Source organism: Myotis yumanensis, unplaced genomic scaffold (assembly GCF_028538775.1).
Source record: "Myotis yumanensis isolate MYYU_CA2020_CCGP unplaced genomic scaffold, mMyoYum1.0.hap1 SCAF_2, whole genome shotgun sequence".
Taxonomy (NCBI): domain Eukaryota; kingdom Metazoa; phylum Chordata; class Mammalia; order Chiroptera; family Vespertilionidae; genus Myotis; species Myotis yumanensis.
This window is the reverse complement of record NW_027223753.1, coordinates 92,797,918-92,823,370: the sequence shown is the minus strand read 5'-3', so window position 1 is coordinate 92,823,370 and position 25,453 is coordinate 92,797,918. Positions and strand designations below refer to the sequence as shown.

Below are 25,453 nucleotides of genomic sequence, written 5' to 3'. Positions count from 1 at the left end.
CATTAATATAATAATGCGGACCTAACGGGAAAAATCAGAAAAAATAATGTATGAAAAGGCATTTTAAAGGATTGTTAAATCATTTTATCTTCAGTTTTATTGATATAATTAACATCAAAAGAACTGGTGTTAACTCTTCACTATAAGGCATACAAATTTTAAAATAATCTAACTGCCCCTAACTGCCCACCCTTGCAGGCCTGGTCGCCCCCATTGGCCCTCCCCGGCAGGCCATCTTTGACCACATGGGGGCAGCCTTCTTGTGTGTTGGAGTGATGGTCAATTTGCATATTACCTCTTTATTATATAGGATAGAAGATAGTATTCCAGTGTATGGATATACAGTTTGTTTATCCATTCACCTAATAAAGAATATAATGATTGAAGAACACAGCATACAGTGGGGCCTTGACTTACGAGTGTCCCAACTAACGAGTTTTTCAAGATACGAGCCGTCTCTCAGCCGATTTTTTGCTTTGAGTTGCGAGCTAAAATTCAGGTTATGAGCCAGCTTCAGATACCCCACCACTAGTTGGCGCAGCGAACGTCACAGTGAACGCCACAACATAAGCCCAGCATTCAATTCATTGTAATGGTGAAAATTGATTTGACATCCGAGTAATTTGAGTTATGAGCTCCGTCACAGAACAAATTAAACTCGTAAGTCAAGGCCCCACTGTACTGAGGTTTCTTCACAAATTGCTGTTTTCAACGGCAATTAAAAGAATTTCAATACAAAGTGCTCTGACTTGTAGGCAGATTAATTTTAACTAGAAAAGTAAATAATCTTTCCTTAAACTTCAAAAAGCTTCTAAAAGTCAATGAAAAATGACATCACATCAAAATTCTAGTTTCATTGGTGATATAAAGACCTAAAGTGAATAGTAAAAAGTCTGGAGTATATCAAGTAGAGTACTTTGAAACAAAATGTAAAGTTGAGAGATATACTTTTTTGGCGAGAACCAAGAAAAGAGACTGCAGGTAGAAACCCACCTGGAGTCATACTACATCTTAAACAGTGATATCAGAAACGATCCTTTAAAATGAGCCTGAATATGATTGGTTTGGTCTGGGGAGCAATATATACCATAGGATAATGTTGAAAAGAGGCTATCAATCAGCCAGAAATTGGTGGAGTTTAACATCTGGGTATGTGAGGAAAAGAAGCAAAGAAACCACTATCAGCCTGGACAGCATGGTTCAGTGGTTGGACATCGACCTATAAATATTGATGTTCTTGGTGAACGGAGGTGCAGAGATGAGTCGGACGACAGGATACGGAGAAGCAGAGGGCTACCGCTCGCTCAGGCGAATAGCCAAGATCCTCTGATCCCTCATGGCTTTTATTGGGTGTGAGCACAGCAAATAACAATGGAGTACAGCAAGTGACAATGATTAACAATGGGGTACAGCAAGTGACAATGATTAATAAACATGCTTTAAGAAATCATCAAAGCTAAGTTATACATTACACTATTAATTTCCTATATTATATAAAGATTCTTTCCACCTGCAGCAGTGCACCCTCCCCTGAACTTTCTATGCCTTCATGGACTATTCATCACGTCAAGGAAAGTTCTGCCTCGGAACAATAAGTCTCGCGTGCAAGACTTTGTTCTGACGCGGCCTGCTTGCAGGCTCACGCCTTCTCCCAGCAGAGCGTCCTCTTCTAGTTAACTTCTTTCCGCTTGACCGCTACATATAAACCAGGAGGTCATGGTTCAATTCCCAGCTGGGGCACATGCCCAGGTTGCGGGCTCGGTCCCTGGTAGGGGACATGAAAAAAACAGCTGATTGGTGATTCTGTCATCGTTGATGTTTCCATTTGTCTCTCTCTCTCTTCCTTCCTCTCTGAAATCAATAATAAAATATATATATTAAATGCACACATGAAACAAAGCAATTGCACCAAACAATATATGTATCACGAAGCCTATAACATATAAAAATGTACCATTTACACTAATAAAAGAGAAGGATGCAAATTGACCGTACCTTCACAATGCCCACCAGCCAATCAGGAGTATGCAAATTAACCCAACAAAGATGACAGGTTGACTTGCATACGCAGGCGCCAAGCGGCTGGGGGCAGGGCGGGACACACCACCCCAGCTGCTCGGGCCTCTGGGCAATGTGAGAAGGCAGAAAGGCGGCTCTGGGCCAGAACAAAGACAGTGCTGGCAGCCAGGGGAAGGAAGGCTCATTCTTGCACGAATCTTCATGCATCAGGCCTCTAGTATAGAAATATTTGTTAATAAAGTACAGCAGAAGTCAGTAGGAGCAAAGCTGTTCTAGGCTAAAGAAATCATTCCAGATGGTAACTTGAATCAACAAGAACAAGAAATAAAGACAACCAGAAATGATCAATAAGGTCACTATAACAAAAGCTATAAATATGAACTTCTCCTTTCTTCTTCCAGCTTCTTTAAAAGATATAACCATTAGCCCAGTCGGTGTGGTTTAGTGGTTGGTCATAGTTGGATTCCCGGTCAGGGCACATGCCCAGGTTTCGGGCTCAGTCTCCAGTGGGGGACATGCAGGAGGCAGCCGAGCAATGATTCTCTCTCTCCCTCTCCCTTCCTCTCTGAAATCAATAGAAATATATTTTTTAAAAAAGATATAACCACTATAACAATAAATTGTTAGGTTTGTAACATTTATAGATACAATCTACACTAATAAAAGACAAAGATGCTAATTGACAGTACCTTCGCTAAGCCCCAAGCCACGCCCACCAGCCAAACAGAGTGACTATATGCAAATTAATCCAACTAAGATGGCGGCCGGCAGCCAAGGAGCTGGAGCAAGCAGGAGGCTTGGTTGCCCGGGTGATGGAGGAAGCCAAGCTTCCTGCCTGCCCTGAGCCAGCTGTGGCCTCTGCTCATAGCAACAAAGTTTCAATTATAGAAGACAAACAAATCCCAGATACCTGCTTCCAGCCAGCCTCCACTGGGAGCTGGGGTGGCTGGGGGCAGTGGCCAGCCTGCAAACAGCCCTCAGCCCCTCACCCAGACTGGCCAGGCACCCCAGCAGGACCCCCCCATACTGAAGGGGCTGTGGCCAGCCTGCAAACAGCCATCAGCCTCTCACCCAGGCTGGCCAGGCATCCCAGGGGGGACCCCACCCTGAAGGGGCTGTGGCCAGCCTGCAAACAGCCATCAGCCCCTCACGCAGGATGGCCAGGCACTCCTATATAATAAAAGGTTAATATGCAAATTGACCCTAACAGCAGAATGACTGGGAATGACTGGTCACTATGACACACACTGACCACCAGGGGACAGATGCTCAATGCAGGAGCTGCCCCTTGGTGGTAAGTGCACTCCCACAGGGGGAGCTCTGCTCAGCCACAAGCCAGGCTGACGGCTGCCAGTACAGCGGTGGTGGTGGGAGCCTCTCACGCCTCCTCTGCAGTGCTAAGGATGTCTGACTGCAGCATAGGCCTTCTCCCCGCTGGCAAGTGGACATCCCCCGAGGGCTCCCGGGCTGCCAGAGAGATGTCTGACTGCCAGCTTAGGCGCCCAACCCCCCAGGGAGTGGGCCTAAGCCAGCAGGTGGTCATCCCCCGAGGGGTCCCAGACTGTGAGAGGGCACAGGCTGGGCTGAGGGACCCCCCCTAGTGCACAAATTTTTGTGCACTGGGCCTCTAGTATGTATAATAATTATATCACAAAAAGCAGGGAAACAAAACTATGTTGGGGTAAGATTTTTCAATCTCATTGGAATTAAGTTGTTGTAAATCTGATGCTGACTCTAAGACAGTGATGGCGAACCTTTTGAGCTCAGCGTGTCAGCATTTTGAAAAACCCTAACTTAACTCTGGTGCCGTGTCACATATAGACATTTTTTGATATTTGCAACCATAGTAAAACAAAGATTTATATTTTGGATATTTATTTTATATATTTAAATGCCATTTAACAAAGAAAAATCAACCAAAAAAATGAGTTCGCGTGTCACCTCTGACATGTGTGTCATAGGTTCGCCATCACTGCTCTAAGACGTATATGGCAAGTCCTAGAGCAACCACTAAGGAATTAACTTTTTAAAAAGTGAAATCAATTAAAAAATTAAACTGCTGCAGGAGTAAATATTCACTGAATGCAATAGAAAGCAGTAAAGAAGGGATAGAGGAACACAAAAGATATGAGACATACAGAAAACAAAAAGTAAAAATGGGAGGCATAACTCAACTATATCAATAACATTGAACATCAATGGAGTATACAGCCCTACCTGATGTGGCTCAGTGCAGGGAGCCAGTCCATCCTTGCTGCTTGACACAGTCGCTGCAGGGAAGAAACATCTGCCCAGCATATGTTTCAAGGGATCTGGCATAGATGGCATATTGTTCTTAATATGTTTGCTCCCCTTCTTGGTGTTATGTGTTTTAACCAAGGTCACCTCTCTGAGAAAGGTTGTTTCCCCAGGTAGGGATTTTTCCCTGAAGTTAGGGAGGGAATAAAATCCCTTAACTAAGTGCCAGGCGGGTAGTTAATCACTTTAACTACAAACAATCACGCTTAAGCTACATAATCTTTACTCGCTGGAATGGAGATAAGAAACGCCCTAACCTTTGGAATAGAGATTGATAGGATTGGAATCAACTGGTATAAATACAGATGTAACAAGACAACAGGACACAGAACCTAGACAGAGAACCTAGAGACAGAACCTAGTGAGAGAACATGGCAAAAGATCCTGGACAGAACCTGGCTACAGATCTTGGCTGGAGAACTTAGACAGAACATGGCAGGAGAACCTGGATAGAACCTGGAGAACCTGGCTAAAGAACCTGGCGACCAAACCTGGCTGGAGAACCTGGAGAACCTAGTGACAGAACATGGCTACAGAATCTGGTGGGAGAACCTTGCTATGCTGATCAACTGAATGCAGCCTCCATGTCCTTCATTCTTCGCCTACTCCGTCCACACCTTTGGGGACCCCTGGACCTGCTGGGGTTGGACCCCAGCAGCTCAGTTAGTTGAGCATTGTCCTGTGAACCCAAAGGTTGCTGATTTGATTCCCCGTCAGGGCTCATGCCCAGGTTTTGGGCTCAAATATTGATGTGAACATCAATATTTCTCTCTCTCTTTCTCTCTCTCTCTCCCCCTAAAAATCAATAAAAACATTTTTAAAATAAATAAACAGAGAAAATAATCTATTCAAAAGGTAGATCACTAGATTAGGCTAAAAAAACCCAAGATAAAACTGTATGCTGTCTAGAGGAGACACACTTTAGATTTAATGGTACAAATCATGTAAGTAGCAGCCATAAGAAAGTTGTAATGCCAAGCAAATAAATTATTTTAAATGAAAAAATAAGGACATTTTCTAATAAATGTCAATCCAACAGGAAACTGTAACATTTATAAACATGTATGTATCTAATAACAGAGAACCAAAAAAAAGTGTAGCAAAAACTCACAAAAATGAAGGTAGAAATGGAAAACTCAACAATAATTGAAGTCTTTACGACTCCACATTCAGCAGACATCTAATAGACTCTGAATTATAAGGACTAAAACAGAACTCTTCATCCTCCCCTCCCCCCACCCCCCCACTCCCGGCCCCCCCACCTTTAACCCCTAAAGTGCCAGGGAGCGCAAGTGCTTCCCTCCTGTCTTTTGCCAAAAGTGCTAGGAGTGCTATCATGCTCCTCCTGCAGTGTCACTATTAGTTGCTAGTAGTTCACTCTTTATGTGGGGCAAAAAATTTTAAAAACCTTAACTCAAAATGCCGTGGCAATTTTAGCATAGTTCCTAGGATATTGGTTGGCACTCAAAGGGTTAAAAATCTGATCCTTCATTTCCTCTGTAAGTGGCAATTACAACCATATAATTGCTCAGGCAAAAACTTAAGTTTCTGACTCTCACATCCCACATCCAATCAATATGTGAATTCTACAGCCCGTCCTCAAAACATATCCAGAATCCAATCACTTTTTCTAGTCCACCGTCAATTACGGGATTACTGAATTACACTACCTGGATTCCACTTTTCCACCATGAACCCTGTTATCTATCTTCACACAACAGCAAAGTGAACCTTCTATAACAAATTAAATGTCAAATTTTAAATGAAATCCAAATCCTTTCCAGCTTTATTTTCTACTTTTTTAACCACTACATTCTCTTTACACTGGACTTCTTTGTTGTCCTCAGCAAGTTATTAACCTGAATTTATTATACAACCCTATTTAAAAAATATCATTAATATATGTGTAAGTGTATAAAAAAGTGAGAAAGGATAAGCCCTATTATACAACGTGAATAAAAATTATTTATAGGTAGTAGGATTATAGACATTTTTCATTTTTTCTTATTGCAAAAAAGATTTTTAATGTATGTAGTATTTATGCTTTTATGTATTACTATGTAATAAATTGTATAAAGAGCTGTGTATAAAATCCCCACATCCAGTGGTGATAGCATTTAACTATATATGAAATCTGGAAATAAACCATGGGGTTTACAGAAAAAGAGAAACAAATTAAAACCCAAAACAAACGTTGCCTACAGACAAAGCTTGTATTTACTAATATATGTTCCAGGCACTTTCATTCATTGTTTCATTTAATTCTTGTAATAACTCTGTGTGATGAGAAATATTATTTTTGTGTTACTCGTGCAAAATGAGGCCCAAAAAGGTTACTAGTAAATACATTGTTTGAAGTTGCAGAGCAAGTGGTGAAGCCCAGGTCTCTCTGGCTTGAATGGTCATGTTCTAAATGCAATTCTACATTCTGCCGCATCACACTCATGTGCAATAGTGCAAACTGAAAGGACTGAGACAACCAGTAACAAAGGAAAGGGACATCATGTAGTTACAAAAGTGTTTACTAAACTAGAACTATGTAAAAACTGACGGGCATATTACATGAAAAGGGAAAATATCGCATTTCATACACGAGCACAAGCAAAGTTAATATTTCATATGGAAATAGGCCAAAACACACCGATATGTTAATGTTGGTCCAGTTTGGACAATGGAACTCCGGGTGGTTTTTATTTTGTTTTCTTTTGCTTTGTATATTCTAGATTTTCATGAACGCATCAGAACTGCTTTAAAACAAACAACAAAAAAGCTAAATTAATTTTCATGAAACAAAGGGAAAAGTTTTTGTTCTGTAATAAAGAACAGCCCAGTATGTTCCCAAAAGGCTACAAATTCCAAATCTAGATTTAAACTAGATAAAAACTTAAGTATTATCCGCAAGGCGATCTGGGCAGTCTTTCACAGACCAGTTTCCTGCAAGGGGTTTTATAGAGCTCTTCATGGTGCAGCCTACGTTACAATGAGCCTAACGCGACTGGCGATGCCAGTGTAGCTTAGTTTACACTTTTCGACGGGAGGAAGGTATTCAAAGGCATTATCACACTATTTCGGGAATGTATATCTTGCATGAAAGTAATAATACTTGAAAGAAATGATGGCAAGAACAAGTCGAAATGTTCAAAAATGCATGTTTGTCCCCAAAACGCCGTCTCCGGACCCGCAAACCTGTTCGGTACTGTTTCGGGGTCGGAGGTGGGGGACGCCAAGCGCTTAGCTTTCACGATCTCTTCAGCAAAACAATCCCCGCTTTAGTGAATGCGGCCGCCGCGAGGTCCTAGGGACGCGGGATTCTCCGGTAGGTGGGCCTCCGCCAGGGCTGGAGCCGGGAAACCGCCCGACTGTAATGGCGGCAACAGTGCGGAGCCTGACAGTGACTGAGGAGCTGGCTCGGCTCCACGGAGCAAACGCCAGCCCGGAGGGAACGCGAAGGCTCCGACCAGAAGCAGGAAGCTCTGCCTAGGTCCGTAGCGCCAGGGCCGGAACTGCAAAGGACTGCAGACCCGCCCACCTTTTCCTGCTACGCACTCACGCGACTTCCGGGGCGGGGCGCAGGTCGGGAGCCCACCCACCGGGAAGCGCCAGCTCGCTGAGGCCCCGCCCCTCTGGGGATTTATCCGGGTGAGTTCCATTCCTAAGCTGCTTTTCTGCGGGGCTTGCTATGAAATGGTTCCTGCTGGGCAGCTTTCCAGAGCAAAAGTTCCTGAATCGGCGGAGGAAGAACAGCAAGAATGAAAAGTTGGGGTTTTAGTTTGAAAATGGAAAGTTTGTCGCTTCATAAACACTTGCTGAACTGTTACAGAGCAGTAAAAGCTGGGAAAACTCCAGGGCAAGAGGAATCTGAAGTAGGAAAGTTAAAACAAGGCCAGCCCTAACCGGTTTGGCTCAGTGGATAGAGCGTAGGCTTGGGGACTCAAGGGTCCCAGGTTTGATTCAGGTCAAGGGCATGTACCTTGGTTGCAGGCACATCCCCGGTGGGGAGTGTGCAGGAGGCAGCTGATCGATGTTTCTAACTCTCTATCCCTCTGTAAAAAATCAATAAAATATATTAAAAATAAGGCCAAACACTGGGGGCAATTTGAAGCCAGCTTGTAAATAACAAGCAATTATCTTCCCCAGCCCAGAATTCTTGAGAGCAAGTGGTTAAAAGCCTCCCTAAGGAGAGAATGCAGGGAAGGCAATTTTATTTTTTGCTCCCTAAACACAAAAGCCAGAAGTCTCAAGGCTTGGCAAGATAAAATTGCTAGGTGCGTTTCATGAATTCTGGGAAGGCCACAACAAAGTAAAAAGTGACCTGAGAATTAATCTGTACCAAGACATTCCCCAGAGGAATTCTGAAACCTATAGACAGGAGGGTATCTAACGCCTCAAACCCCACCCAATTCATCACTCTCCAGATTAGCTAAGAGCCCATCTGTGCACGTTATACCTGGTGATAGATTTGCTTGCCTTGCTTCTTTAATAAATGTGTTTGCTTTAATTGCTTTAATAAAATTGGCTTTATCACAATGCAATCAGCTTCTTTCATTTAAATTGATATATATGAGAAGACAAGAACTGGGGTAGAGACAGCCCTCTCCTTCTGACTCAGGGCTGTCTGATTACACCTCTCTGGTGTCTGTGAGAGGGACCTATAACAATGATTAAAGGAGTAGGTGGATGTTTACTTCCATTTTAACTCTACCATTAAAAAACCATCTTCTAAAACTACAACAGCAACATAAGGATGTGTGTGTGTGTGTTACCTGCAGTTGATTTGGCTCCTACTACCCGAGACTGAGTGATGTCCACAAAAGTCCTGTCCTCCATGGCCCTGCTTGGGTCCTGTAGACTCATGTCCATGGCTTCTGTGTAGAGTCAATCCATCTCATATTTGGTCTTCCTCTTCCTGCTGCCTTTTATTTTTTCAGCATTATTGTCTTTTCCAAAGGAACCGCCTTTTCATGATGTGCCCAATGTACAAATAGCTTCAGTTTTGTCATTTTTGCCTCGAGTGATGTATGTTTCAGGCTTAATTTAATAACCAGATAATTAGAGGTGGGCTCTAGGACCCACCTGTTTGTCTTTCTGACCATTCAGGTTGTTCAGTTTTGAGGGAGTCCTTGACAAATCCCCTTCCTAGTATACACTGCATACTGTTAGTACCTTGGTGAGAAAATTTTAAAGGAAGTATTTTGCTAGCATCATTTTCTTAAACTTTATTTTTGCTATGCTCTTTTTAAAAAATATATTTTTATCAATGTCAAGAGAGGAAGGAGAAGAGGAGATAGAAACATCAATGTTGAGAGAGAATCATTGATCGGCTGCATCCTGCACACCCCACACTGGGGATCCAGCCTGCAACCCGGGCATGTGCCCTGACCAGGAATAGAACTGTGACCTATTCATAGGTTGACACTCAACCACTGAGCCTTGCCGGCTGGGCTGCTATGCTCTTTTTTACAAACTTGAATGGTTTATCCAAATCTAAACTTTAGCCAGTCATAATCTGGCTTCAAACCTGAACATCCTTAGTGCCTACTTTCCCCATTCATCTTCCCCCTACTCAGTGTGCTTAGTTTGTTTGTTTATTTTAATTCTCTCCCGAGGATATTTTTCCATTGATTTTAAGAGAGAGTGGAAGGGAGAGGGAAAGACAGAAATATCCATGTGAGAGAAACACATCGATTGGTTGCTTCCTGCAAACACCCTGACCAGGGTCTGGGCCGGGGAGGAGCCTGCAACTGAGTTACATGCCCTTGACTGGAATGGAACCCGGGAATCTCTGGTCCAGAGGCTGACACTCTATCCATTGAGCCAAACCAGCTAGGGCTCAGTGTGCTTAGTTTAATCCTCACATAAAGCATACTGCCAAGAATTATGGAGCCAAAGGGGACCAGGGAATATAATATGATTAAGGAAACTGAGATAGGCCTATGAGCTCTCCACTAATCAGCAACAAGAAAGAGATTACGGCCTCTGGACCTTGGGAAAATAAGTATTTCTGGACATCAGTACAGTGATCTTTCCCTTTTACTTAAAAAAAATATTTGAATAAGAGGGCATTCGGAAAGCCAAGAGACATATGAAAACATGCTCAAAGTCACTAATCATCCGAGAGATGCAAATCAAAACAACAATGAGGTACCATCTCACACCTGTCAGAATGGCTATCATCAACAAATCAACAAACGACAAGTGCTGGAGTGGATGTGGAGAAAAAGGAACACTTGTGCACTGCTGGTGGGAATGCAGACTGGTGCAGCCACTATGGAAGACAGTATGGAGTTTCCTTAAAAAACTGGAAATGGAACTCCCATTTGACCCTGTGATCCCACTTCTAGGAATATATCCCAAGAAACCAGAAACACCAAACAGAAAGGATATGTGCACCCATATGTTCATAGCAGCACAATTCACCATAGCTAAGATCTGGAAACAGCCTAAGTGCCCATCAGTAGATGAATGGATTAGAAAACTGTGGTACATCTACATGATGGAATATTATGCTGCTATAAAAAAGAAGGAACTCTTACCATTTGCAACAGCATGGATGGAACTGGAGAGCATTATGCTAAGTGAAACAAGCCAGTCAATGAAGGAAAAATACCACATGATCTCACTCATTCATGGATAATAAAGACCATTACAAACTTTTGAACAATAATACAGAGGCAGAGCTGCCTCAAACTGATTGTCAAACTGCAGTGGGAAGACCAGGGAGGGTTGGGGGGCAGAAGGGAGGGGGGTAAGAGATCAACCAAAGGACTTGTATGCATGCATATAAGCATAACTAATGGACATAAGACACTGGGGGGTAAGGGAGGGCAGGGGATTGTCAAGGGCGGGGGGGGGGGGGGGGGGAAGGACACATATGTAATACCCTTTGTAATGCTTTTAGCAAAAAATAAAAAAAAAATCAAACTAGAAAAAAAAATAAAGGGAAAAAAAATTAAAAAAATATTTGAATATGAAAGAGCTGTGTTAGTGGGTACTCAATAAGATGCTAAACAAATGACATTTCTGTGGGAAGCTTCATGTTAAGAAGGAAAGAGCAAAGACTTGGAAGTTCGATTTCAATTCAAATCCTGGCTTGCCACTTAGAAACTGAGTCATCACAAGCAAGTTACCTTACCTTTTCACACAAGTTTGCTAGACTTTTTGCCTTTAGTATATTATACTACTTTACAGTATATCCAAGGTAAAGATCCCTATAGGGTTGCAGTTATTTCCAAAATGTGATCTGTAATAGGTTTGTACTACATACGCTATGATTATTTAATTTTAAAACTATTTAAAAACTAGGGGCCCAGTGCATGAATTGGGCCATGAAAGGAACTGTGGGCCATGAGGCTGCAGTGGGCACAGGGGCAGGTCTCGACCCTTCCTCAGCACTCGCACCTGGCACCTCCTTCCACAGCTCCTGGTCCCGTCTGCCAGCAGCTCCGCTCCCACCCGCTGACTGGCACGGAGCGATTTGGGCCAGCACTGGCAGCGGGTGTGAGTGGGGCCAGTGCTGGCAGCAGGTGCGAGTGCCCAGTGGGACTGCGATGTACGGGAGCAAAGAATTTTCAGTAAGCACCAGAGGTTCACCCCATGACAGCAATTGGCGCCCCGCCTTGGTCTGGAGGCTCCACTCACCTGCTCCATCATCCCGCTGTGGCCAACGTCCACCATGGTCCGAGTGCGCCCCCTGTTGGTCAGCATACGTCATAGTGACCGGTTGTTCAGCTGTTCTGCCATTTGGCCTATTTGCATATTAGGATTTTATATATATAATTTATTATTTTTTGTTATTTTAATAACATATTAGCGCTATTGATAAAATGACACATTGCCTTGCCTTCATGAGGGCAGGGAGCAGTTAATACAATGAACTGTTCATACAAGGCTGAATTAGTAATACTTTAAAAAGATAAACAGGAATGAGGGAGGAATAGTTAGAACTAATAGTCTGAAATCCCAACTTATACACTATTAGTACATAAATAAGCATATGGTTAAAACATAAACCATTTTTAACATATCTCTGAAAACTTATTCATTGAAAGAAGTCTTTCAAGTTATTATACCTGAACCTGATTGTTAAGGAGAGAGAAATCCTTCATGAAGAAAACAATATAATTAAGGACTATATAAAGCAGGGGTCCTCAAACTTTTTAAACAGGGGGCCAGTTCACTGTCCCTCAGACCGCTGGAGGGCCGGACTATAGTTTAAAAAAAAACTATGAACAAATTCCTATGCACACTGCACATATCTTATTTTGAAGTAAAAAAACAAAACGGGAACAAATACAATATTTGTATTTGCATGTGGCCCGTAGGCCGTAGTTTGAGGACCCCTGATATAAAGAAATGCTACAATGGGGAATCCACAAAAATCAATAATTATCCACAGGTTAATTTGGTATTCCATATTAATAGAGTCCATGTGGGGAAAACACTTAACATTTTAACATGTTTGGGACTCAGCCAAACAGGTACTTACTTTTTAAGAATATTTGTAACTCTTCCCCTCTGAAAATTTAAGATATATAAGAAGCCCAGATATTCTGAGCTCAACTTCCAGGACAAACCCAAACTCAATTGTTTTTAAGAATAAAAGTAATGGTCACCCTGCTTCCAGGTGCCGGAGAACAGAGAATGGTACCTTTTTTTCCCCTGAGAGCGACATAAAATCCCACACGGTGCTGAAAGCTCTCCAAGAGTCAATAAATGTTTTTTTTTTTCTTTCTTTCTTTATTTTTTTTTCTAATAAATGTTTTTTCATATAGTATTTCACCTAGTCCCATTACTGTAGTCCATTATTATAGAAAAACATCATTTGAACCCAAATATTACTTAAAACTTCAATTTACAGAACCAATGACCCTAACGACTCCTGGCATTACCCCTGGATTTGGCAAAAATGGAAACAAAGTTCATGTTTTAAATAAATGTATCAATAACGGTTACATATTAAAATACATTTACGTTCTAAGTGCAACTCTAACTTTCCAGTATTCTCAGTATGCCTTTCTACAAGCTTGCCCTTCATGCGACTTCTGGTTGAATCATCCAGCCAGTCAAGAGGCATTCACTACGCCTCCAACGCAGCTCAGAAGCAAAACCATCATTTTGTTTGCCGTAGTCTGAGAACTTTAACTCAACTGCTGGGCCCCCGTGACACCCGAGACCGACGCCCCACCGAGTCCCGTCTCCTCCCCCTCCAGCAAGTTCCCAGATCTAGTTCGGTTCTAACGTTGGCCCGCGCAGAGCGCACGCGGGTCCCTCGGCCTCGAACCCTCAGCAGGCGCCGCCCGCCGCTCCTCGCGCCCCTCCCCCGTCTGGGGAAGTTGCGTCATCACGCTCGCTCGCCCTGTCCCCGGATGCACTTTTATATCTGGATTCTTAGAGCGGACTCGGAGCTCCACGGTGCCCTGCGCGCTCAGCACATGCGCGCCGGCTCTGCTCCCTCTTCCTCCCCTTACACCAGCCTCCACCGCCCGGGCAGCCGCCGCCACCGACGAGTCAGGAAGTTCAAGATGGCCGCCGCCGAGGCTCCGTGTCTGCGGGAACAGTCGGAGTAAGTCTCTCAGCAGTACGGAAAGCCGGGGCCCTGGGGACTGCGGGGTGGCAGACGGTGGAGACTTGCACCGGCGGGCGGGAAAGTTCAGGCCTAACGGCGAGAGCCAAACTTTGCCTTTCCCCGCCCGATACGTTGTGGGGCGGGAAACGTGGGGCGCGGGTGGGCGGCCGGCCTGCGAGTTCCACTCCCGGAGGCCGCGTCTGTTGAGTCGGAGGTGGCCGCGGCCTGCCGCGCGTCCTCCTCTGGGAGGCGTGGGCGCCAGCGGCCTCTACAGGTCCCGCGCGCCAGGCGGCTGCGGCCCCGGTGCGGTCGCGCCTTCCCAGTCCTCCCGGTGGGTCCTCCCGGCGGTCCCGGGCCGCCGCACTCGCAGCCTCGGTGCTGGGCGTCCGAGGAGCCGAGCGGCACCCGGCTTCGCCCGGAGACGTGTCTTTCTTCCGCGTGCAGTGCGGGTCGTGCTGCTCCGGGGTCAGCTTTAGAGCCAGAAAGCCGCGAGGAGCAGGGGTGCTAGGGTCACCCTTTGGCCCTCCCACAGCGGTAGTTTGTGCACTTCTCTCGCCACCCCTGGACTCTTCTTTACTCCATCACCCACCCGATGTTTTATTGGCAGCTTATTTGCCAACTTGAAAACGCGAGACAAAGTAAGACCAAGTCCTTGGGTTTAAGGCCTGGCGTTCGGGCCTGACTGTAGCGCTCCTTCGGGAGGACCCCTGAAAGCGGTAGTGGACATGGCCAGCTCCCTCGGACCCGGGCACTGTCCTGTAGTTAAGCTAATATAAGAGTGGATGCGGCCGAGAGGAATGCATACCTGTATGTGTTGCAGAGGCTAACCATTGCTTAACTGAAATCACTATGTTTGTTTTTCGTGTGTGTGTTGAGGAAATCTCAAACAAGAACATAAAAGAGAATGGATTTTAAAACAATAGTCCTGTATCGCCCGTTTTTGCATCAGCATTATCCGACTTGTTTCCAGCCATTTTAGAAAAGAGGTAGATATAGCCCAGCAACTTGGGATTGAGAGATAGGAGAAATCTTTGCCACCAGACGGCCCAGCACTTCATTGCTGTGCAACCAGTGGGACGCCTCCGTCCTGGGCTTTACTCAGCTAGACAGTGAAGTTTTTCATGAAGGACTATTGAAAGCTGCTTTATTATCTTCACATTTGACTCAGAGAGGACAGCAGATGGAGTCTAAAGTTTTAACTAGAGTTTGCCTCATTTTGTGCCTCCGCGAGGTCACAGTGTGGTACCGGTACAGTGTTTTTGCCAGTGCAGTACACATCTTACGCGGTGCAGTGGTTGAACGAGAGGTCGGGGTTTGAGTCCCTTCAGGGCACCAGCCCAGATTGTGCACTCATCCATACTGAGTGGCCAGATTATTATGACCACCCCATCAGTACTTCATTGACACTTCCAAAAATACTGAATATTGAAAACTTCCTAAGCAAATACTCGCAAGGTTTTATTATTATTATTATTTGCATAACTAATTCACTTCGTTGTACTGATGGGGTGGTCATAGTAATCTGGCCACTCAGTGTCTGTTTCTTTCTCCCTTCTCTCTCAAATCAATAAAAACATTTTTAAAAATTAAAGTCCTATAGTATCATGGTTCATTTTATTTCAGGAACAGTTCAGATTCACATTGAGGAGTCATTCAGCTACATTTTATTTACATATTCAAATACTAGATTTGATAGTAATAAGTAACTTTTTTAGGCCTTTGCAATGTGAGTGATACTGAGGTAGTCTTTAATTTTACTTCCCCTCCCCCACAGAACGTTGGGTATAAATGGAATATTTGGTTTAAATGTGTTCCATTTTCAATTGTTTGAAGATGTTTAACAAAACGGTTTGATATGAAAGCAAGTACTATGTATGCTGCTCATACTGAATGCTGGATATACTGTAGTGTCTGAACAGTTATTTAGAGGATACTGAATAGTTTATATGGATGCTATTCAAAGTTCTAATTTAGAAAAAGTAAATATTAAAAAAACAGTTTTAAGCTTCCTGAAGGCTTTCTAGGGCTTTTACATTTGTCGCTCATTAGCTAACTCAGCCTTTTGGATGGTTTTAAACATTTACTTTAAAAAATATATTTGTGCGTGTGTTATATAAAAAATACATTTATATGTGTGTGTGTGTGTGTGTGTGTGTGTGTATATATATATATATATATATATATATATATATATATTAACCCTCACCCAAGAATATTTACCTTCCCCCTTTTTTAGAGAGAGAATGGTGGAGGGGTGGGGAGGAGAGAAAAAAACATCGATGTGAGAGATATACGCATTGGTTGCCTCCCACACATGCCCCTACCAGAGCCAGGGACTGGGGTACGTGCCTTTGGTCAGTGCCCTTGATCGGAATCGAACTCTCAGTCCACAGGCTGATGCTCTATAATCACTGAGCAAAACTGGCCAGGGCTAAATATTTACATTTTTACATGCATTGACTTGTTTGTACTTAACAAGCCAGGAACTGCTCAAAGCACTGAACAAATATTAACTCATTTAATCCTTATAATGGCCCGATGGTGGTAGATACTGTTATTTCCCATGTTTTACAGATGATACTGAAGCACAGAAAAATTAAGTTAACTTGGCCAAGGTTGTACTAAGTGACAGACCCAAGATTTAAACCCAGGCAGTCTGGTTTTAGAACCCAGCTCCTATCTATTGTATAGTCTGGTCTGCCACTATACATTTTAAAAATAGCCTTTAAGGCTTGAAATAATTTTCATTTATTTCCATTGTCCCAGAAAGATCCACTTTTTATGTGATAGTTTTAATTCTTTGAAATATAATCCCAAACCTGATTTAGAAAAGAAGTGGGTCAAGGAAATTGTTTTAAGAATAGTTGGTCTTGCCTAGCCAGTGAGATTCAGTAGTTGAGCATTGACCCATGAACCAGGAGGTCTCAGTTCAATTCTGGATCAGGGCACATGCCTGGGTTGTGGGCTCAATCCCCAGTGGGAGCATGCAGGGGGTGGCCAATTGATGATTCTCTCTCCTCAGTGTTTCTCTCTCCCTTCCTCTCTGAAATCAGTAAAAGTGCATATGTGTGTGTGTGTATGTGTACATATGCACATAAAAGAAAGTCTTTGGGGATTCATTCTTATTTTTACTTCTCCATTAGTTCTGTATTAAAGTAGTTTAATTTGTTAGAGAAACAGGCTTAATTACTTATAAAGAAGCAATTGCATTCCCTTTGCTAACCATTTGTCTCCAAAGCATTTACTGAATGCCCCCCAAAAAAGATATCAAAAAGAATATTCTAGGGGAGGAGGGGGAAACAGTGTGAAAAAGGAAGTTAAAATAACACTTGTGGTTGGTAACTGGTCACTTTATTTTAAAATTGTTCACGGCTATTGTGCCAAATGCCCCAAGACCTGGGTTGTTTGAAGGGTGAAACTGGTACATTGCATTTGACAAAACAAATGAACAAATACTGTTAAACCCTTTCATATTGCCTGAACTTTTAACTTAGCTTTGTTTCCAAATAATGTGATTTGAAGGACATTAATCAGCTCTCAGTCAGTATTGTTTTATGACAAAACTGTTGTAGACCAGGTTGGTATAGACCTATACACCTGCTAATGTGTGTTAAATTGCAAAATGTAAATTTATACATATGGAATTTATATATAGTAGTCCCTCTTTTTCACAGGGTATACATTCCCAGACCTCCAGTGAATGCCATAACCACAGATAGTATCAAATTCTACATATACAGGCATACCTCACTTTATTGCACTTCACAGATATTGCATTTTACATGTTTAAGGTTTATAGTAACCCTGCCTTGAGCAAGTCTGTCTGTGCCATTTTTCCAACAGTATTTGCTCATGTCATGTCTCTATGTCACATTTTGATCATTTTCACACTATTTCAAATGTTACTGTTGTTATACTATGGTAATCTGTCATCAGCGATCTTTGATGTTAGTACTGTACAGCTCAGCTGATGGATGGCATTTTTAGCAATATTTTTAAATTTAGGAATTGTTTTTTAAAGACAGTGTTATTGCATACTTAATAGACTAAAGCAGGGGTCCTCAAACTTTTTAAACAGGGGGCCAGTTCACTATCCCTCAGACCGTTGGAGGGCCGGACTATAGTTTAAAAAAAACTATGAACAAATTCCTATGCACACTGCACATATCTTATTTTGAAGTAAAAAAACAAATGTTTTCGGCGGGCCGCATGTGGCTCACAGGCTGTAGTTTGAGGACCCCTGGACTAAAGTATAGTGTAAACATAACTTTTTAAAAATATATATTTTTTATTGATTTTTTCCACCGAGAGGAAGAAAGAGGGATAGAGAGTTAGAAACATTGATGAGAGAGAAACATCGATCAGCTGCCTCTTGCACACCTCCTACTGGGGATGTGCCCACAACCAAGGTACATGCCCTTGGCTGGAATTGAACCTGGGACCTTTCAGTCCGCAGGCTGATGCTCTATCCACTGAGCCAAACCAGTGCAGCAGTTCTCAACCTGTGGGTCGCAAACAATGAAAATACATCCTGCATATCCGATATTTACATTACGATTCATAACAGTAGCAAAATTACAGTTATGAAGTAGCAACGAAAATAATTTTATGGTTGGGGGTCACCACAACATGAGGAACTGTATTTAAGGGTTGCGACATTAGGAAGGTTGAGAACCACTGGTTAGGGCTAAAACATAACTTTTATAAGCATTGTGACTGTCTTTATTGTGACATTCACTTTCTTTTAGTGATGTGGAACCAAACTTGCAATATCTCCAAAGGTATACCTGTACTATGTTTTTTCCTATACATACATATCTGTGAAAAACTTGAGATTAGCAATAACAACTAATAATAAAAAAGAACAGCCCGTTATAATAAAAGGCTAATATGCAAATTGTCCCCTCAACCAGGAGTTTGGCCAGAGGGTGGGGCCGGCCAACCTCCTGTGTCCCCTCCTCCCAGCTAGCCAGGTCAGATTAGTCCTGATTGGGGTGGGCTGGCCGGACCCCACCCATGCACAAATTCATGCACCAGGCCTCTAGTTATAACAATATACTGTAGTAAAAGTTATGTGAGTGTGGTCTCTAGCTCTCAGAATATTTTACTTACTGTATTCACCCTTCTTGTGATGATACTATTACCTTACAAGAAACCTTTCCCTAAAGCTTTAGAAGAAAGTTGTTAATGATCCTAAATTAGCTGCCTTAGCACAAGGTCATTACATGTAATATGCCATTGACTTGTTGAGTTCAAGTTTTCCTGATTTACCTTGTCAGACTGCAATTATTATTTTCTATGAAATTTGCCTTAGAGATCAACTGAGGAGGGTAAATGTCTGCTCTATGCCTAATTCCAGTGTGGGAGAACTCTAGGATTATTAAGGTTAACCTAGCTGACCCTAAGATGCTTGTAGCATTTTTATCAGTAACCTAATCATTTCTTGAGATAACATTAAATTACAATAGAAACGGTGTCACTCATGGGAATGACTCTCAAACACTGGGTATCATGATGTACATCCTGATTCTCAGAAGCATTAGGAGCTAGAAAAGCTTTTGGTAAATTCTTAAGAATTTTGAATGAAACTTGGCAGACTTGTAAATTACAGAAAGCTTTAGAAAAAGGTTCAAAGAGCAGGTTTTTCTTGGTGAGGGAGGTGATTAAATCATTTAGGGTACTGCATTCAAGAAATAGGTATGTGTACTGTGAAGCACTGGAAATATACCTGAGCAAGAACAAAGTGTTTGCTGTCAAAGGTAAGAGTATGGTATAGCCCAGTGATGGCGAACCTATGACACACGTGTCAGAGGTGACACGCGAACTCATTATTTTTGGTTGATTTTTCTTTGTTAAATGGCATTTAAATATATAAAATAAATATCAAAAATATAAATCTTTGTTTTACTATGGTTGCAAATATCAAAAAATTTCTGTATGGGACTAGGTGACATGGCACCAGAGTTAAGTTAGGGTTTTTCAAAATGCTGACACGCTGAGCTCAAAAGGTTCGCCATCACTGGTATAGCCAGTATAAACCATCTGCAGTGTATTGAATACAGTTTTTATATGTTATTCTATATAAACTAGAGGCCCAGTGCATGACATTTGTGCACTAGGGTAGGAGGGCTGTCCCTAAGCCTGGCCTGCGCCCCCTTGCAGTCTGGGACCCGGGAGAGGCTCACGCCACCACCGCTGCACTCGCCAACCATGAGCCCAGCTTCTAGCTGAGCATCGCTCCCCCTGTGGAAGTGCACTGACCACTAGGGGGCAGCTCCTGCCTTGAGTGTCTGCCCCCTGGTGGTTAGTGCGCATCAGATTGTTTAGGTCTTAGGGATAGAGCAGTGGATTAAACATTAAAATTTTGCTCTCATAGGGTTTGTGTTATAATAGGAAGAGACCAACAGAAATATTAGGTTGTGGCAACTTGGAGAAAAATTAAGCAAAGAAAGGCAATATGTGTGTGGTAGGGTGGGTGTTGCGATTAAAATGAATTGATCAGGGAAACTTAACTGAGGAAGTATAATTTGCACAAAGAATTGAGGTTGGCAAAAGAACCAGCAATATATACAACTGGAGAAAGCATTCTAGGCAGAAGAAACAGTAAGTACAAGTACCAGGGCCCTGAGATATACCTGTTCAAGGAGAGCAGTGTAGCTGAAGTGGATGAGTGTGAGAGGAAAGTAATAGGTTCAAAATATTGAAGTTGGGCAGATTTTTTGAGGCCTTGTAAAGAATTTTAGTTTTGACTCTGAATGGAGTAGGAGGCAACAATCAAGTGTCATGCAGAGTAGTGATAACGCTCTCATTTTAAAAGCATCCATCATAAGGAAGAGCTCTTGACTAATTTTGGAATGTAATACCAGCCTTCTTGTTAGCTTGCTGTGTGACCTTAGGCACATTCCTTAAGTCTCTTGAACTTTAATATCTCATCTGTCTTGGAGACATATGGAGAGACAATATTTCTTGAGTACTTTGTGTGAACCATTGCCAAGACAAATCTCTGATTTGTCAATACTATTATTTCCCCAGTTTTTACAATTGAGGAAACTGAGGCACAGAAGTAACTTGCTTAAGGTTATACTAGGTGTGCCATGTTGGAGATGACATTTTAATAAGATAGCTTGACTCGAGCATCCATGATCTTTGATAGTATTCCTTAAAATAACATTCTTAGTATTAGTCTTGCCAGCTCCAGTGTCATGATGAGTAAATATATTTCTTTATCCAGTATCTGAACAATAATAACAGCTTACTTTTTTGGCACTTGGTTTGTGCTAGGCATTGTTGTAAACCTTAACATCTATTGCCCTGTGCAGTCTTCACAACAAGCTTTGGGGTAGATGCTATTATTTTTATAATTTTTCCACTTTATACATGAGGTGCCTACAGATCAGAGAAATCTTAAACTTGCCTAAGTCTGCACAACTAGTAAGTTGAACCCAGGATTTGAATCCAGGTAGTTTGTCTGTGGAAACTGCCTAACCATCCAACTATTCTTCTTTACTTAAAGGGTCTTCAATTACTAGTAGCTTGATCTGAATTTTATACTTTGAGCACTTAGTGTTTTACCTGAAAATCATTCTCAACCTTTTAAAAGGTTCTCCGTACCTACCCCCATATCTTGAATTAGCCTAATTCAATTTGTCTCAGACTTTTTTCCCTGTGAGTCAAGGTTCATATATCTCACATGGATTGTGGCATGAAAGATTTCTGGGCAAGGATTGCCTATAGGAGGGTATAGCCTTATACAAAGGTGTAACCTATTTTCTAGTTTTGTGATTTTTCCCTCCACAATCAAGCTATGTTTTTATGTTTGTTTGTTTTAATACAAAGATATTACACTATCTTTTTCCAAATCTTTTGAGAACATTTGATGATCCAGAGAACACTACTATATTTATTCTATCTTCTTATACCCTATTAGAAGTAAGCTCAAACTAAAACCTGACTCTCACTAGAAGACACAGCTTCCTCTGCAGCTCTATTTTAATATTTTTTTTTATTTCCCAGAGTCTATAGTACCAGAAATGGATATTGGCAATCTGGCACCTAAAAAATTCAAAGTACTTGCCATGTGGTAGTTATGTTCTCCATATTCTGCACCCCCCTCATTGTTAATTGAAAACTTTTCAGTCAAACTCCAGTGTGTCCTTTATTGAGCACAGACTTGGCTGGAAGGTCAGACTCTTCTTCAACCCTGCCATAATGACAATGTCATTACAGACCATCTATCCAACAACCTTACCTTGCAGTTCCTAGGCCTTTTATTACAGTGAGCCTATAACTGTATCTCAGCCACTCCCTCCCAGAATCTCGTGCTATATCTTGTCATCTGGAATTGGTCCACTGAGATCTTAACTTTCATTAGACCATTTATTTCCACATGTTTGATGCCCTGACAGCACTGATCTGCTTACAGTTGGCTATATATAACTATATATACTTACCTTTTTCACTTTTTTTTTTCACCCTAAAGTACCTCTTTCTCCTTCCGGTTAATTTTTTACTCATTCTTTAGGAGAATGTTACACTGTTACTTCCAACTCATGTACCTTCCCGATAAACATTTCTTATTCTACCCAAAGTACCTGCTTAACAAATAGCTTGGGCTTTTTTTCTGTAATTTCATTCAAGATACTTCCCTTGACCATTTTCAAAATGATTTTAGGTGTTCCTTTATTCATGTCATTATCCCATAATGCCCTTATTTGTGTAATTATCATTACACTTTGTTTTCCTCTGGACTATCATTTTCTTGAGGAAGGCAGGTATTGGTCTTGTACATCTTTGTTTTCCTGCTACCCACCTTAATATCTACATTTAAGTATAGGTGATCTTTAAAAAATGGTAAAAGAGATTGAATGAACAGATTTATTCATAACTTGCAAGGAGCTATTTGATAAACTTACTGAAAGTACAGGAGTGTATAATTGGAAGGATTTTGACAAAATAATTCATATTTTCCTCCAAAAATAGTATGAGTTCATTAATTCAGATAAATTAAAGTCTTGTTTTGATCTCATTCTAGGATGTGATAATACAGTATGGAGTGACTTTAAAGGATAAATTTAAATATTGTTGTCGTGGCCTGTGTTTTACCTGGGAATACTGAACAGCATGGATTTAGCAAAATAATTTAGAATCATAAATTCTTTAACTGAGCGTAGCTCAAACAATTAAGTACAAAAGCCACTGAACATATTTTTGGAAAATAATCTCTTCATTTGAAACTTAGCTGAGCAAATACTGGGTTAGACCATGTGAAATTGCTGATTTTGAACTATTATTGATTTGAACTATTATTAACCTGCAAAAGACCCTTTGATATGGCTCAATGACATGATTCTCAGTGGCTGCTACAGGTCAAGAGTCTGTAACTCCTGGTTAGTTTACTATGAAGTTTTAACACTTGGAAGGTGTATTTATACTATCAACATCAGCCACCAGTGCACATGATGAAGTGCTATTTTGGGTATGCTCAATATTGGCCCCAGAGATTTTTTTTTAAGTATGCTTCTGAATTTAAAGTGGAAAAAGAGATTAGTCTCCCAAATAGGTCTGTGTGTTTAATGAAAGAAAATGGGGCATTCCTTTGTGTATTCGATTGAAATGTATTTTATCATTATTTGGTTATGATCATGAATGCTTGATAAATTACATGATTTTAAATTGTGTTTGATACATTATAGGATGGAAGATGCTGATAATTCTGAAAAGAGTATACATGAAGAAAATGGAGAAGTATCAGAAGACCAATCTCAAAATAAGCACAGTCGTCACAAAAAAAAGAAGCATAAACACAGAAGTAAACATAAGAAACATAAACATTCCTTAGAAGAAGACAAGGATAAAAAACATAAACATAAGCATAAACATAAGAAACACAAAAGAAAAGAAGTTATAGATGCTTCTGACAAAGAAGGTTTGTCTCCAGCAAAAAGAACTAAACTTGATGATTTAGCGTTGCTGGAAGACTTGGAAAAACAGAGAGCCTTGATTAAAGCTGAACTTGATAATGAGTTAATGGAAGGAAAGGTCCAGTCAGGGATGGGGCTCATATTACAAGGTTATGAATCTGGCTCTGAAGAAGAGGGGGAAATTCATGAAAAGGCAAGAAATGGAAATAGGTCTAGTACTAGATCTTCCACTACCAAGGGGAAACTTGAACTTATGGACAATAAAAATAGTACAAAAAAGCGAAGTAAAAGCAGATCCAAAGAACGGACTAGACATAGGTCTGATAAAAAGAAAAGTAAGGGAGGTGTTGAAATAGTTAAAGAGAAGACAACTAGGAGCAAATCAAAGGAGAGGAAAAAGTCTAAAAGTCCATCCAAAAGAAGTAAGTCTCAAGATCAAGCAAGAAAATCAAAATCTCCTACCCTTAGAAGGCGATCTCAAGAGAAAATTGGGAAGGCCAGATCTCCTACTGATGACAAGGTTAAGATTGAAGATAAAAGTAAGTCAAAAGATAGAAAAAAATCCCCAGTTATAAATGAAAGAAGTCGTGATCGAGGCAAAAAATCCAGATCCCCAGTTGACTTAAGAGGTAAATCCAAAGACAGAAGGTCACGGTCCAAAGAGAGAAAATCAAAACGGTCTGAAACTGATAAAGAAAAGAAGCCAATTAAATCTCCCTCTAAAGATGCTTCTTCTGGGAAAGAAAATAGGTCACCCAGTAGAAGACCTGGTCGTAGTCCTAAAAGAAGAAGTTTGTCTCCAAAACAACGTGATAAATCCAGAAGAAGTAGATCTCCACTTTTAAATGATAGAAGGTCTAAGCAGAGCAAGTCACCTTCTCGAACTCTGTCTCCCGGTAGAAGAGCTAAGAGCCGATCCTTGGAAAGAAAACGAAGAGAACCAGAAAGGAGACGACTTTCTTCCCCAAGGTAACTTGTTTTCAAAATGTTAGTGCTTTTTACCAATGCACCAAATTTTAAAGGAGAAACTAGAACTCGTGACAATGAAAGATGAGATAGTAATGAGTTTTATAGTTTTAGATATAATCCATTCCATTTACTGTATTTACATTTGTACTTTTGTCATTGTGTATCTTGGTTGTGGACAGTTTATAAATACTGAACTTGATGATAGAAACCTTTATGTTTTCAAATTCTTAATTTAGTATCTAACTTGCAGACTCATTCCTTTAAATCCAAGTAAATTGACAGCTCTGTATACCCATTTATGGGGAGGGAGTATATTTCCTAGAGGGGATTATTACTTCATTGGACAATATAGGCTGAAATTTTCAACTTTAAAAAGTTAAAAAAAGAGGTATCAGTTTTAAGGTTTGTGATCTATTCTCTTGAATTGGCATGATTTTGAGTTCTAACAATATTAATTGAAACTATAATTGCTTTTGGCCCCCAAACACAATGAAATTGAAAGTGGAAATTTTTTTTGTTAATTTAAATATTTATAATCTGTTGCAAAAAAAAAAAACAACCTCTTGAGTTTAGTAAGAATGGTATAAGAAACTATTTTTTACTACTAATAATAATGAAAATAATTCATATTTGTATAATACATTCGATCCATCAGTTCTTTTCTCAAATTCTCGTGATTCTC

The 25,453-nt window shown here is 41.2% G+C and overlaps 1 protein-coding gene and 1 long non-coding RNA gene across 7 annotated transcripts in view; one reads left to right on the top strand and one right to left on the bottom strand.

Annotated features, from left to right (window-relative positions):
• Window positions 1-1,170: 1,170 nt before the first annotated feature.
• Window positions 1,171-7,769, bottom strand: LOC139003661 (uncharacterized). Its single transcript, XR_011470287.1, has 3 exons — window positions 6,959-7,769; window positions 1,996-2,233; window positions 1,171-1,851 (listed from the first exon to the last, which is right to left on the bottom strand). It is a non-coding gene; the product is annotated as an uncharacterized lncRNA (long non-coding RNA).
• A 5,954-nt stretch (window positions 7,770-13,723) lies between these two features.
• The window catches only part of PRP4K (pre-mRNA processing factor kinase PRP4K), a 65,611-nt gene continuing 53,881 nt past the window's right edge, over window positions 13,724-25,453 (top strand). For all 6 annotated transcript variants that reach the window (XR_011470286.1, XR_011470284.1, XR_011470283.1 and 3 more), the window contains exons 1-2: window positions 13,724-13,879; window positions 23,575-24,771. Coding sequence is in view for 2 of the 6 variants with exons in the window: in XM_070405794.1 (XP_070261895.1) it covers window positions 13,749-13,879; window positions 23,575-24,771 (1,328 nt within the window). In the remaining 4 variants the exon portion in view is untranslated. The remainder of the gene's footprint in view (window positions 13,880-23,574; window positions 24,772-25,453) is intronic.